Here is a 13,573-nt window from a genome sequence, read left to right as displayed (position 1 = left end):
GTGGCTGGCGCCCCTTGCTTGGTCACTAAGCATTGGATCGACCCCCTTCTTGGACACTAATATGGGCTTATACTTAAGGCTATAATGAGGCTACAATAGGGACCTAGAGGAGAAATTAGTTTTGGCCTTCCAATGAGCTTGAGTATCCCGTGTTCGTCCCGAACACACAACTCAAGTTCATCGATAATAACTCATTCCACTATAGAGTACGCACTACCGCATCAATCCCAAATTACATTATGGGCTCCTTCTTATCATGAGTGTGTTAGTCTCCCTGTATTTAAGATAACGAATGTCCACTAATTAAGTAAGTTACTGACAACTCACTTAATTTATATCTAGCTCCAAGAGTAGTACCACTCAACTTCATTGTCATGTCGGACTAAGTCCACCTGCAGGGTTTAACATGATAATCTTTATGAGCTCCTCTTGGGGACATTCTCAACCTAGATAACTAAGAGAAATATTCCTTCTATAATCAACAACACACATTATAAGTAATATTATTTCCCAACTTATCGGACATATTGATTTATCGAGCTAAACCTCACCCTTTTATAAATCAAAGAAATAAATATTAAATATATGTACTTGATTGTTGGTTAGTCCTAAGAAAATCGTACCGGTTCCACTGTACAAAATTTTTTTGTACAAGTGTCGAACCTTTCCTTAAATAACCTATTGTGTTCTTTAGAAGTTAAATTAGGAATCGCAGACGGAACTTAACATCATTGATTCCAAATTTAACTTATCTGTTCTTAATGGTTTAGATTCGAATTGCAAGCGGAACTTAACACTATTGATTCAAATCTACCTAAGTTATTAATTCCATAAATATTAATTTCCAAAATTGGCTTCCAGGACTGCATGGCGAGGCACATGGCCTTCTTGGATATGGGAGCAACCACCACCGCCTAGGCAAAGCCTTTTAAGGAAAGCTAATATTTATTTCCTTAAATAACTCTAGGTTAACCAAAAAGAACAATCGAATCACAAATTCAAAAAAGAAGAAAACACAAACTCGAAAAAACTATTTCAAAAACTCTAGAATCATATGTCTCTTGTATTTGGTATTTCCATAAATAACTATACAAAGAAAACTAGTATGATGCGGAAAACAATTACTAGTTATACCTTTCTTTGTAAGCAAAAATAACCTCTTAATCTTCTACCGTATTCCTTTTCTAACCTCGGACATTGTGTGGGCAACGATCTTCCGAGATGAGAACCACCAAACACCTTCTTCTTCCTTCTAGGCTTCGGCCACCAAGAGCTCCTCCAAAGATGAAGAGGTTCGACCACCACCAAGCTCCAAGGGATGCTAGAAATATCGCCTCCTTTTCTCTCCTTCTTCTCCAAGCAAGATCCGGCCACCACAAGGACTCCAAGGAAGAGATGAGGTTCGGCCACAAGATGGAGAAGAGAGAAAGAGGAGGGGCCGGCCACACCCAAGGAGAAAAAGAGAGGAGAAAAATAATAGAGTCGTTCACAATGAAGGCACCTCTACCCCCTCTTTTATAATCCTTGGTCTTGGCAAATAAGGAAATTTAATTAAAAACTTCCTTAATTCTTTTACCATGAAAAGGAAAATTTTATTTAATTAAAAACAATTTTCCTTTTCATTATTATATGGCCGACCACTTATTTCCCCAAAACAAGGAGAGTTTTAATTAAAACAAAAATTAAAACTTCCTAATTTGTTTTCGAAAATTTATAAAAATTTCTCCAATAATTTTTCCCTTCATGGTGGATTATAAAAAGGGAATTTTATAAATTAAAATCTTTCTTTTAAACATGTGGATAATTTCCAAAAAGGAAAGTTATCTCTAAAAATTAAAATCTCCTTTCAATCTACAAATAAGGAAAGATATAAAATCTTTTCTTAATCTTTTGTAGAAACTAAGAGAATATTTAATTTTTAAAACTCTCTTTTAAATTATGATCATGGTTAAAAAGGAAAGTTTTCTCAAAATTAAAATCTCCTTTCAATCTATAAATAAGGAAAGATTTCAAATCTTTTCTTAATCTTTTGTAGAAAGCTATAAAAGGAAAGATTTAAATTTTAAACTCTCTTTTAAAAACATGATATCCACATAAGAAATAATTTTAATAAAAAACTTTTTTAATATTCTAGTGGCCGGCCACCTAAGCTTGGGACCCAAGCTTTGGCCGGCCACCTATAATTGGCTCCACCAATAGCTTTGGCCAACCCTAGCTTGGGCTCCAAGCTAGCTTGGCCGACCACCTTTAGGTGAGTAGAAAGGTGGGTACAGGTGGGTATAAATCTCTATATACAAGAGGCTACGATAGGGACCGAGAGGAGGAATTGATTTTGGTCTCCCGATGAAAATAAGCTTCCCGTGTTCGCCCTGAACACACAACTTAATTCCACCAAAGAACTATTATTGAACTACCGCACCAATCCCAAATTATATTTTGGGCTCCTTCTTATTATGAGTGTGTTAGTCTCCCTGTGTTTAAGATGTCGAATGTCCACTAATTAAATGAGTTACTGACAACTCACTTAATTAATATCTTAGTCCAAGAGTAGTACCACTCAACCTTATCGTCATGTCGGACTAAGTCCACCTGCAGGGTTTAACATGACAATCCTTATAAGTTCCTCTTGGGGACATTATCAACCTAGATCACTAGGACACAGTTTCCTTCTATAATCAACAACACACATTATAAGTGATATCATTTCCAAACTTATCAGGCTTATTGATTTATCGAACTAAATCTCACCCATTGATAAATTAAAGAAATAAATATCAAATATATGCGCTTGTTATTATATTAGGATTAAGAGCACACACTTCCATAATAACTGAGGTCTTTATTTATTTATAAAGTCAGTATAAAAAGAAACGACCTCTAATGTTCCTACTCAATACACTCTAAGTGTACTAGTGTAATTATATAGTTAAGATAAACTAATATCTAATTATACTACGACCTTCCAATGGTTTGTTCCTTTCCATCTTGGTCGTGAGCTACTGTTTATAATTTATAAGGTGCTGAAACATGATCCTCTGTGTGTGACACTACACACCATGTTATCTACAATATAAATTAATTGAACAACTACATTTATCATAAATGTAGACATTTGACCAATATGATTCTTATTTTTAGATAAATGTTTATACCAAAAGCTAGGTTTATAGTATACACTCTAACAGTTATTATATTAGAATTAAGAGCACATACTTCCATAATAACTAAGGTCTAGTTCTTTTACTAAGTCAGTACAAAAAGAACTTACCTAAATGGTCCTACTCAATACACTTAGAGTGTACCAGTGTAATTTATTAAAGATAAACTAATACTTAATTACACTACGACTACACTACAAGAAAAAAGCTAAACAACAACGCTTTTTTGGCGTTGTCGTATGTACTTAAAAAGTGATGTTGTAGATGGTGTTGTAGAAAGTCATATCAAAGACAACGCTTTAAAAGCGTTGTGGTTGGTCACAAAGACAACGCTTTTTAAGCGTTGTCTTTTCGTTTTTAAAAAGCGTTGTTATAGATGCTGTTGTAAAAATGCACATATCAAAGACAACGCTTTAAAAGCGTTGTGGTTGGTCTCAAAGACATTGTTTTTTAAGCGTTGTCTTTTATTACTTAAAAACGTTGTCTTTTTAAATTTATAAAAAATAGTGTTTTTCTTAATTAAATAGCAAAAATTATAAAAAATACTCAAAATTTACATATAATTGAATATCCACAACCACAATCATTTTTATAATAAGACTATTTAACAAATAAATAAAACTTTATATTATACAAACAAAATGTATACATATTGATCCACAAATTAAATTTGTATCATACAAGTTATCCTTAACTTCATGACAATAATTTTTCAAACACACAAGTTTTACAAAACCTCATCATTGACTAACCACTGTTGTTGGTGTCCATCGCATGGAATTGCTTCTTTAAGTCCAGCAATCTCTTCTTCTGAAAGGCTTTCAGCTATCACTCTTAGAGCCATCTTCTTCAACTTGTCATCATCACACCTGGGGTTGTAGGCAATCAAGAAATTTTGTATGAAAACTTTCATACATGTAAATCTCGTACTAAATAATATGTCAATGTTATATATACATGTAATTCATACCGTAAGTGTGTTTATATCGTAACTGACAAGTTTTCTTTATATATTGAACAAAATCAATAGGACAAAAAATCCAATTCCTTGAACAAAAGACCCTTCAACCTGCAGAAACACTCAGATATAAGTATATGAACATACGGCTGATTGTGATTTAGGATTATAAAATCAATAGGACAGATGAAAAAAAAAAAAACCTGTCCTAGATCCACGGCAGGACTCAAGCTCTGTCCGCAGTCATATGTAAGGTCTGCTCTCAATATCGTAGTAGCTCCAGTGAGAACATCAATTTCTACCTAGAATGCACACAATTTTCAAAATCAAGAAAACAGACTAGCAATGTGATTACAAGCCAATCATATGAATGATCTACAAAGGAGGTTACCTCGCTTATAGCAGCCCCATAATTTAGATATGATGAAGTATCGTCAGCAACCCAAAATGTACTCGCTGATAAGTTCACATATTGCAAATTTGCCTGTATATTGTAAGGTAACTAGTTCATAATGGATGAAAGGAAGTAACTGCTTTGATTTCCAAAATATAAAAAAGCCCAGGAAATCCCTAAAAGTGAATGCATATAAGCTATCCTGTCCTTCACTTGCATAAGCTAGCTAACACATACAGACTACAGAAATAAGCTTAGCTTCTTGCCAATAAATAAACAGTAGTACATTTGATTAATGACGTAATTACACACCTGGGTAATAAGGGTGTCCCATGAAATTGATCCCATTTGCTCTTCCAAACTTTGCTTAAGAGGCTTTAATCTGCTGACTAGAATAGAGCATGCTAGACGAACTGCTTCGCAGCTTGCTTCAGATTTGGTGCTTCCAGCAGTTAAACCTCCCTGAACCAAACTCAGAGTATCTGCTTGAATGATTCTAACCCTATCCAAAAGATATTTTTTCTCTTCATCCCATAGCTGTTCAAGACCGAATGCAGCCATTTGCTTCACCTTTGTCCACAGTCCCTAGCCTATTTCAATTCCTCCGACTTCAACAACAATTGAACCATCATTTAGAATGGATACTTTCCCTGGTGTTGGCATTGGTTCCACTTCATATACAATTGGTACCCAAGAAATCCCTCGTTTTTTCCATTTGTTGCAACTATTGAAATGCAATACCATTTCAAGACGATTGAAGTAGCTTGCAGATGTAAACAACTCATCAACTATAGCAGGTAAAGTATATTCCGGAGCTTCTCCACTGCTACTTCCATAAAAAAACTTCAGGCTTTCATATGTATGCAAATTTCTTTTTCTCACAACATCGACATCCAAGGACAGGAAAGATGCTACACGGTCAATAATAGCTTCAGCAATGTAAGATCCCTGTACCTGCCCTGGTGCTCGCATCGATGATTTACTTGTAAGATTCATCTTGCATAGTTTAATATCAAAAGCGAGAGCACCCCAGTTGTATTTTTTTAGACAAGTTATAATGGCATGTGAAATAAGTGGACTATAATCCTCTGATATGCCTGCATTTACCAACAAATTCAAGTACAAGGCCGTAATCTTTCCATCGGATTTAAAACCCACAGAATAGGTTATTTTCATTGGATGCCTTCCTCCTACCATTACCATATCCGTGCTACGATCAAGGTACATCTTTATTGGATGACGCAACTTAAAGGCTGTGAGAGCACATGCTGTTGCAATCTGTGAGCATCAGGGAAAAACCATAGTCTAACGGTTTATTAGCTAAATCATAAACATTCCAAAGCCAGAGAGGGAGAGATAGAGAATGACATCACACATTATTATTTTGTCTAAAATGTAGCAAAATGATATGATTGAACGATTTTGAGATTTTGAGACATTTTGACTGGATGTACAATGGGCTAAAAATATAAATTACATCTATCAACAAGAAAAATCACAAGTAACTGCATTAAGGGATGACTTCTTTAAAAATTTTAACATGATTTACCAAACCAATATAAACTAATTCTTTTATTGAGCATAACTTCATTACATACTGCCAAGTTTGATATTTTTTATTTCATGTAAGAATTCCATAACTCAACTTTGTTTCAATAATAGAGAAAGTTAACTAAGGAACTGAAACTTATAATAAGCCTTAATAAATTAATGAAAAAAGAATTGTTTAGAAGTTCACTGAGAAACATATGAAAATACAACAAATGCAACTGCAAAAAAAAAATAAAAAACTAGTATCCAATTAACTTTTTATACTTTCAGATCAAAAGGTCAAATTTATATACTTTGGTTCATGTTCAAGCAAGAGGATAACAATCTCATCGACAGTTAGTATTTCCTTTTAATATAGAACACTAAAAAGAAGGAATATCAATGATGAAACAAACCTGAAAATGCGAGCTACTGAGGCAGCGAGCAATCTGCTTGAACAAGGTAATCATGCAGCGTTGGAACTCTGTCGTGAGCATCAAAGACCAAATATTACCAAATATTAAGATCACTGACAAACCAAATAATACCTTATTTTTAACAGCTATCTAGAGGATCCGGCTTTTGACTTGAAGCTGGTTCAAAGAAGACAAATCAAATATACAAAAACTAAGAAGAAATCATAATGAAGTAGTTAACTTTTTCTACTTTACCTGATTATAAGATCGATAGCTTCTTTCACAGTATTTTTCTGCACGAGTAATTATTAGAAAAACAAACCCAATAGTGGAACAAAAGCTAGATAAAGAAACTAGATAATTTACACTGACAGAACTTTACAGAATAACATATAATACAGTGCTTTGTACTTGCATATTAATCCAGAAAACATCCTTTCACCTAAGTGACAATTTTTCCAAAACATCATCATTCACTAAAAATTTTCACAAGTTTTTAAACTTCAGTGACAACTTTTCTTTGGGGTCAACTGCTCAAGGTCGATCTGGTAACTATGCACTGCATCAAAAAAATTGGCATTAACTATGATTCCATTACCAAAAAAAACCACCATTCCATGAACTTAAATCTAAATAGAATTATGGCAACTATCATTCCATACCTATTCATAAATATGATCTTGTATGCACTCCGCCAACTCGGACCGAACCTCATCAATTTGTTCACGAGAGTACCCTATTTTTGTGAACTGTGAGCATACACAATTTATGTTAATGGAAAAAATAATCAACACTGATCACTTTACAATTTTAAATAGTTTATGTCAAATAATTTGAGATAAGCTAAATAATGTTACTATTGATTGCAGCGAATCTCTCTCAATAGTCTCAACTTCTTCAATAATTTCTCTCATAAATCGCATTACAAAAAAACCACATTATTTTGCAGGAGAGGAGATTGAGGAGCCTATATATAGTAATTAGAGTCAAATTGTTAATGAAAATTATACACATTACAATATATGTTAAACAAAAGTACACATACCTTAACTACTTCCCACTTAACATTTTTCCTACCTTTCCTTCCCTTGGTTGAATTAAACAATTTTAAGGCCCTTCATACGTTAAGAATATTTGTTAAATAAGATTTTTATTATAATAAATATTTACTAAAAGAAATCTGAACTCACATTTCCATTACGTATTTTGAATCATCATCGCGAATGCGGCAACTTAGGGAATCCAACAAGTAAATAGCATCCTTGTAAGGTTCAATAACACTAAGATTCCAATGGAAATTAACTAGGCAAATACATAGGATTATACCGATTACGATCCAATGTATGAAGGGCCAAAATTGCATTGATTCCTATGCAGCAACCAAAATTGCATTGATATAGATTAATTAACCTTAATTGCAATTTTAATTTGCTACAAAAATTTGATTCAACAATCATCAGATCTTCACCTGGCTAGGCTACCAATATCTAATCCCATCGGATTTCATCCTAAAAAAATAGAACCATTACTTATCAACCGATATCGATTAAATCGGCTCATCTAATCTGCATCTACCTTAAAAGATATTCTAATTAATGAAAATATTTATGTATTAATTGCTAGTGATATCAGAACACCTGAGATTCTCAAGGACTTGATGAACAGGCCAGAGGTATAAATAATCATAGAATTATATCGTGGATTAAAAATGCCTTTTCTCTAATATCATACAGCTAACCAACTTCAATACATACTACCAAAGAAGCATAGGACTTTCATTCAATTATGTATAATCAAACAAATTTCCTTTAAAATTTTATAAGTTAAAAATGGATGTTATGCATTTGCAATAGCAATCAGAGAAATCCGTGTTAAAATTTCACTCTCAATATTAATTGATAAAAAAAATGCTGCATTTAACATCACTAAGTATATTTAACCGCATATTAACTATGGAAACAAAATCCATAATTATTTTACCGGTATCAAGTAGTCCATTAGCTCTTATGGTACTAGAGTGTAGACCCTTGATACAAATATTTAGAAAAATCTCCACTAATTCAATTCTGGATGGTCCTATATGATGTACTTTTATAAGTAAACTAAGTTTCAAATAAAGAACAAACATCATAGGAACATAAATCACTAAACTAACAAGCATTACATGGAATTAAACTAAAGAAAATGTATCAACTAAAATCTATATAATGGAAGAGACATTTAATCAAACACTTGATGGGCATGAGTCAATGAAATCATAATGTCTACAAATTGAAACATAGGATGTGTACACTTGATGGGCTGAACGAGAATATTAAGATCCAAAGAAGCCGATTACGATGAGATCTTCATAATTAAACTTAAAAATTGATTTGCAGCTTGAATCATCAAGGCCACGATGCTTAATGTTCTTTGGAAATGGTGGTAGAAAGTAGTGTTCAGCAGCCCCTGCTTTCGAGATAAGATACAGACAATTCTCAGAAAGTAACAAAAACACTCACCGTTCAGCTTGTATCTGGCATCTAAGCTAAAGTTTTCAGTGGACCTTTTGCAAGTGAGTAAGAGTAATAAAATTAACTCGGACGAACTTTTGATCTGCTTTAATGCATCACCCGGGCTCTCCTTCCAGGGGGAAAAAAATGGCTTGAACTAATTCCCCCTCTTGCTCCAGCTACATATATATAACTGCAAAACCAGTGAAGTGTCATGCACAGGTTTCAAAATCAAGTCTAGGACTGTGCCTTCATTCATGTGATGCTGCTTCACCTTTTTACCAGGTAAACATAAAAATGCTCTGCTAAAAAAGATCAACACATGCTCTGATAAGCAAGCACTTCGCATACTGTTAGCAAACCTGAAGAATATCACGGACAGAAAAGTTAATGCATATAACTTTCTGAATACAGACCAACAACGTTACAATCTGCGATCTTACTGAAAGCTCAATGACACTCTAGTTTTATATATATATATATATATATATATATATATATATATATATATATATATATATATATATATATATATATATATATATATCCCATGCAGAGGTGGGTACTGAATTAGAAATTAAAGCATCAGTCAATGGAGAAACAGATCATAGGAATCAGGGGAGGGGGAAAATTGATGCAGTATGAATCCGGCAAAATGGCTAGTTCAGAAAATAATCAAAAATAAACAAAATCTTATTCTAGAGGGATGGAAGAAATTTTACCTTTCTTTCTTCCGTTCCTCCTACTCTCGAATCTGCTCTGCGAGGAAGGAACTAAGATCGAAGGGTTCAGAGGAGTTGAGGAGCCGTGAGAAGATTAGGAAGGGTAAGCTGACTTTGATTGAGGAGATGGGGAAATGCGAGATTAGGGATCTCGACTTGGAGGAGTTGGGCCGGCGTGAGGAGTTTTGCGTGAGGAGTTTGGGTCGAGATTAGGGTTCAGAGGAGATCACGCGGCAAGGAGAGGAGAAGGCGCTCGTGGAGAGGAGAAGGAGAGGAGAAGGCACTCGTGGAGAGGAGAAGGAGAGGAGAAGGCACTCGTGGAGAGGAGTGGAGAGGAGAACTCGTGGAGAGGAGTGGTGAGGAGAAGGCGCGCGCGCGTTGAGGGTTTAGAGTTTAGCAAAGCGAGGGCTGCGAATTTATTTTAAGTGAGTTTAGGGGAAACATACACAACACTTTAAAAAACGTTTTTTAAAAAAATGTTGTCTTTGACCATAAACAACAACACTAAAGACAACACTTCATTAAAAACCGTTGTCTTTAGTAAAAAGTAAATACCATAGACAACGCTTTTCACTAAAAGCGTTGTAAAACAAAGAACGACAACGTTTTTATTAAAAAGCGTTGTCTATTGGGTGTTGTTGAATGCAAAAATTCTTGTAGTGCTATTCCGATGGTTTGTTCCTTTCCATCTTAGTCGTGAGCAACTGTTTATAATTTATAAAGAACCGTTAACATGATCTTCTGTGTGTGACACCACACACCATGTTGTTTACAATATAAATTAATTGAACAACTACACTTAACAAATAAATGTAGGTATTTGACCATTGTGATTCTTTATTTCTAAATAAATGTTTATACAAAAGCTAGGCTTTTAGTATACACTCTAACAATCTCTCACTTATACTAAAAGAGTATGCTGCCATAAATGTTGCCATACATCTGATTCCCAACCCTTCAACATGCCCATCAAAAGCACTTGCCTTAAGGACATTAGTGAAAGGATCTACAGGTCATCACCTGATGCAATCTAGGCGGCAACAACTTCTCCTTGTTTATATGATTTCTCGTATTGGGTGGTACTTGCACTCTATTGTGTTTACTTGACTTATGGACTTATGGTTTCTTCGAGTTTGCTACTGCACCACTATTATTACAATAAATTGTAATAATTTTTTGGGCAACCCAGAAAACATGTCTAAGTTCATCATGAAGTATCTGAGCCATACAGCTTCTATGACTGTCTCAGAGGCTGCCACTTACTCAGCTTCTATGGTGGAGTCCGAAAAAACACCTTTCCTTATCACTCTTCCATAGTTATGACTTCACCTCCTAAAGTAAACACAAAACCCAGAGGTCGACTTACTATTGTCCCTATCCGATTAGAAGTCAAAATCCGTGCAACCCACAGGGACCAAATTATCTGCCTTGTAAGCTAGCATATAATCTCTAGTGCCTCTAAGGTACCTCAATATATGCTTTACAGCAGTCCAATGTCCTTGTCCAGGGTTACTTTGATATCTGCTAACAGATTTCTGATCTCGTGCATAGAATACATTAGGCTTCCGACAGCCGAAGCATAAGGAACTGCCTTCATTTCCTCCTTTGATGTCTTCGGAGACATCTCTTTAGATAAAGCTACTCCATGCTGAAAAGGTAAGAAACCTTTCTTGGAGTTTTGCATGCTTAAAATGAGCAAGAATTGTTTCGATATATAAAGCTTAGGATAAGTAAAATATTCTTTTCTTACGATCCCTTATTACTTTGATCCCAAGAATATATGCATTCTCCCAAGTCCTTCATATCGAATTGTTTGGACAACCATACCCTTACTTCTGACAACACTTTGATATTATTTCCAACTACCAAAAATGTTATCTATGTATAGTACAAGAAATACCACCACGTTTCCATCACACTTCTTGTATACACAAGACTCATTCAGTTATTAAATAAATCCATAGGGCTGGATTACTTTATTAAACCGAATGTTCCAAGACCTTGAAGCTTTACTTCAGTCCATAGACTGATTGAGCTTACACACAAGATGCTCTTTGCTCTTTGCTCTTTGCAATGAACCCTTCTGGTTGCTATATATAGATGTTTTCTTCAAGACTTTCATTAAGGAAAGCTGTCTTGACATCCACTTGCTAAATCTCATAGTCCATATGAGAAGTAATAGATAAAAGAATCTGGATAGACTTAAGCATGACTACCGGTGAAAAAGTTTCCTTTTTCAACAAGCCTTACTTTGAAAGTTTCTACCTTCTTGTCTATCCCTCTTTTCCTATTGTAGACTTATTTTCACCCAATGACTTTTACATCATTTGGTGATTTTATAAGCTCCCAGACTCTATTAGAATACATATATTCTAATTCTATATTTATTACACTTTGCAAAGATGCTACATCTTTATCTTGGAGTGCTTCGTCATATGTCCGGGGATCAGGTTCATGTTCACCAGAGATCAAGTCCAAAGATTCTCCCAAAACATGAATCTTTTAGGTTGCCTAACAACCCTCCCACTACGACGAGACAATTTCTGCAATTGTGTATCATTTGTGATACGTGTTGCAGTTTCTTGTGATATTTCATCTTGTACAGTTGGTACTAGATTAGACGTGTCCTTTAATTTCCTTAAGAACAATTTTTACTCATGGGCTTGTGGTTCATAGTATAGTCCTTTTCTAAAATCGGGCATTGGTGCCAACAATAACCTTCCGATTTTAAGGACTATAAACCTCTTTTCGTTTTTCTAGGATAACTCACAAACAAGTGAACTCATGTCCAACTTATCAGTGTCTCTCATGTTCTAGATCACCCAAATCCGAATATGTTTCAGACTAGGCTTACGGCCATTCTACAATTCTATGGGAGTAGAGAGTTCTGACTTAGAAGGTACTATGTTCACTTCCATTTCCAGTGTATATCCTTAAAATGAATTTGGTAATTTTCTGAATAACTCATCATCGATCTAATTATTCCATAAGAGTCTTATACCTTCTTTCTACTACATCATTCTGTTGGGGTGTACCAGGTGCAGTTAGTTGGGATTAAATCTCGACTTCTGATAAGTGACTCCTAAACTCTCTTAAGAGGTACTCGTTACTACGATTTCACCGTAGTGTCTTGATACTTTTACTTTGACGTTACTCCACAACAGTCTAGTACTCTATGAACTAATCAAAGCACTTAGACTTGTGACGCGTCAAGTAAATGTATCCTTATCTCGAATAGTCGTCTATAAAAGAGATGAAATATTTGAAACAACCTCTTGCCTGGATAGTCAAAAGTCTACACAAATCAGAATGAACCAATTCCAACATATCTTTGGCTCCATACCCCTTAGACTTAAAAGCTTCTTGGTTATTTTTCCTTCCAAGTAAAACTCGCAGGTTGGAAAGATTTACACTACCAATAAACCCAAGAGTTCATTGGTTATTATCCTTTGAATCCTACTAAAGTTAATATAACCTAGCCTTAGATGCCAAAAATATGATTGATTCATTTCCAAAGGTTACTTTCTCTTATTAAAGTTAGAAAATGTGTTATTAATTTTCATTTATTGCATCGTGGGAGTTATTGGAATATAAATTGTCAACCAATGTACCAGAACAGATAACTTCCCTATTTTTCTTGATAACAAGTTTGTTATCAAAATAGACAGAATATCTATTCTTTAATAGTTTAAAAACCGAAATCAGGTTCTTTCTAAACTTAGTACGTAAAGACAATTTCTGAAAATCCATATTTTATTCTTATCAGAGGATAAACATCTCCCACTGCAACAGTTGCTACTTTTGCAGTAGTGCCCATGTAGACGGTGTTTTCCTTTTCATATAGCTGTTGGGTTTCCTGGAACCCTGCAATGAATTGCAAACATGATTAGTGACATCTGTATC

The 13,573-nt window shown here is 34.6% G+C and overlaps 1 protein-coding gene across 1 annotated transcript; it reads right to left on the bottom strand.

Moving 5' to 3' along the window:
• Positions 1-4,164: 4,164 nt before the first annotated feature.
• LOC121995296 (indole-3-acetaldehyde oxidase) lies at positions 4,165-5,439 on the bottom strand. The gene is made up of 4 exons (XM_042549073.1): positions 4,823-5,439; positions 4,508-4,600; positions 4,320-4,418; positions 4,165-4,227 (listed from the first exon to the last, which is right to left on the bottom strand). The coding sequence occupies exons 1-4, from the start codon at positions 5,069-5,071 to the stop codon at positions 4,165-4,167; spliced, it is 504 nt and encodes a 167-aa protein (XP_042405007.1). The 5' UTR covers positions 5,072-5,439.
• Between the last annotated feature and the right edge of the window lie 8,134 nt (positions 5,440-13,573).

This window comes from Zingiber officinale, chromosome 6A (genome assembly GCF_018446385.1).
Source record: "Zingiber officinale cultivar Zhangliang chromosome 6A, Zo_v1.1, whole genome shotgun sequence".
In the NCBI taxonomy this organism is placed as follows: Eukaryota; Viridiplantae; Streptophyta; class Magnoliopsida; order Zingiberales; family Zingiberaceae; genus Zingiber; species Zingiber officinale.
The sequence above is the reverse complement of the archived record's forward strand: the minus strand, read 5'-3'. Positions and strand labels throughout refer to the sequence as shown.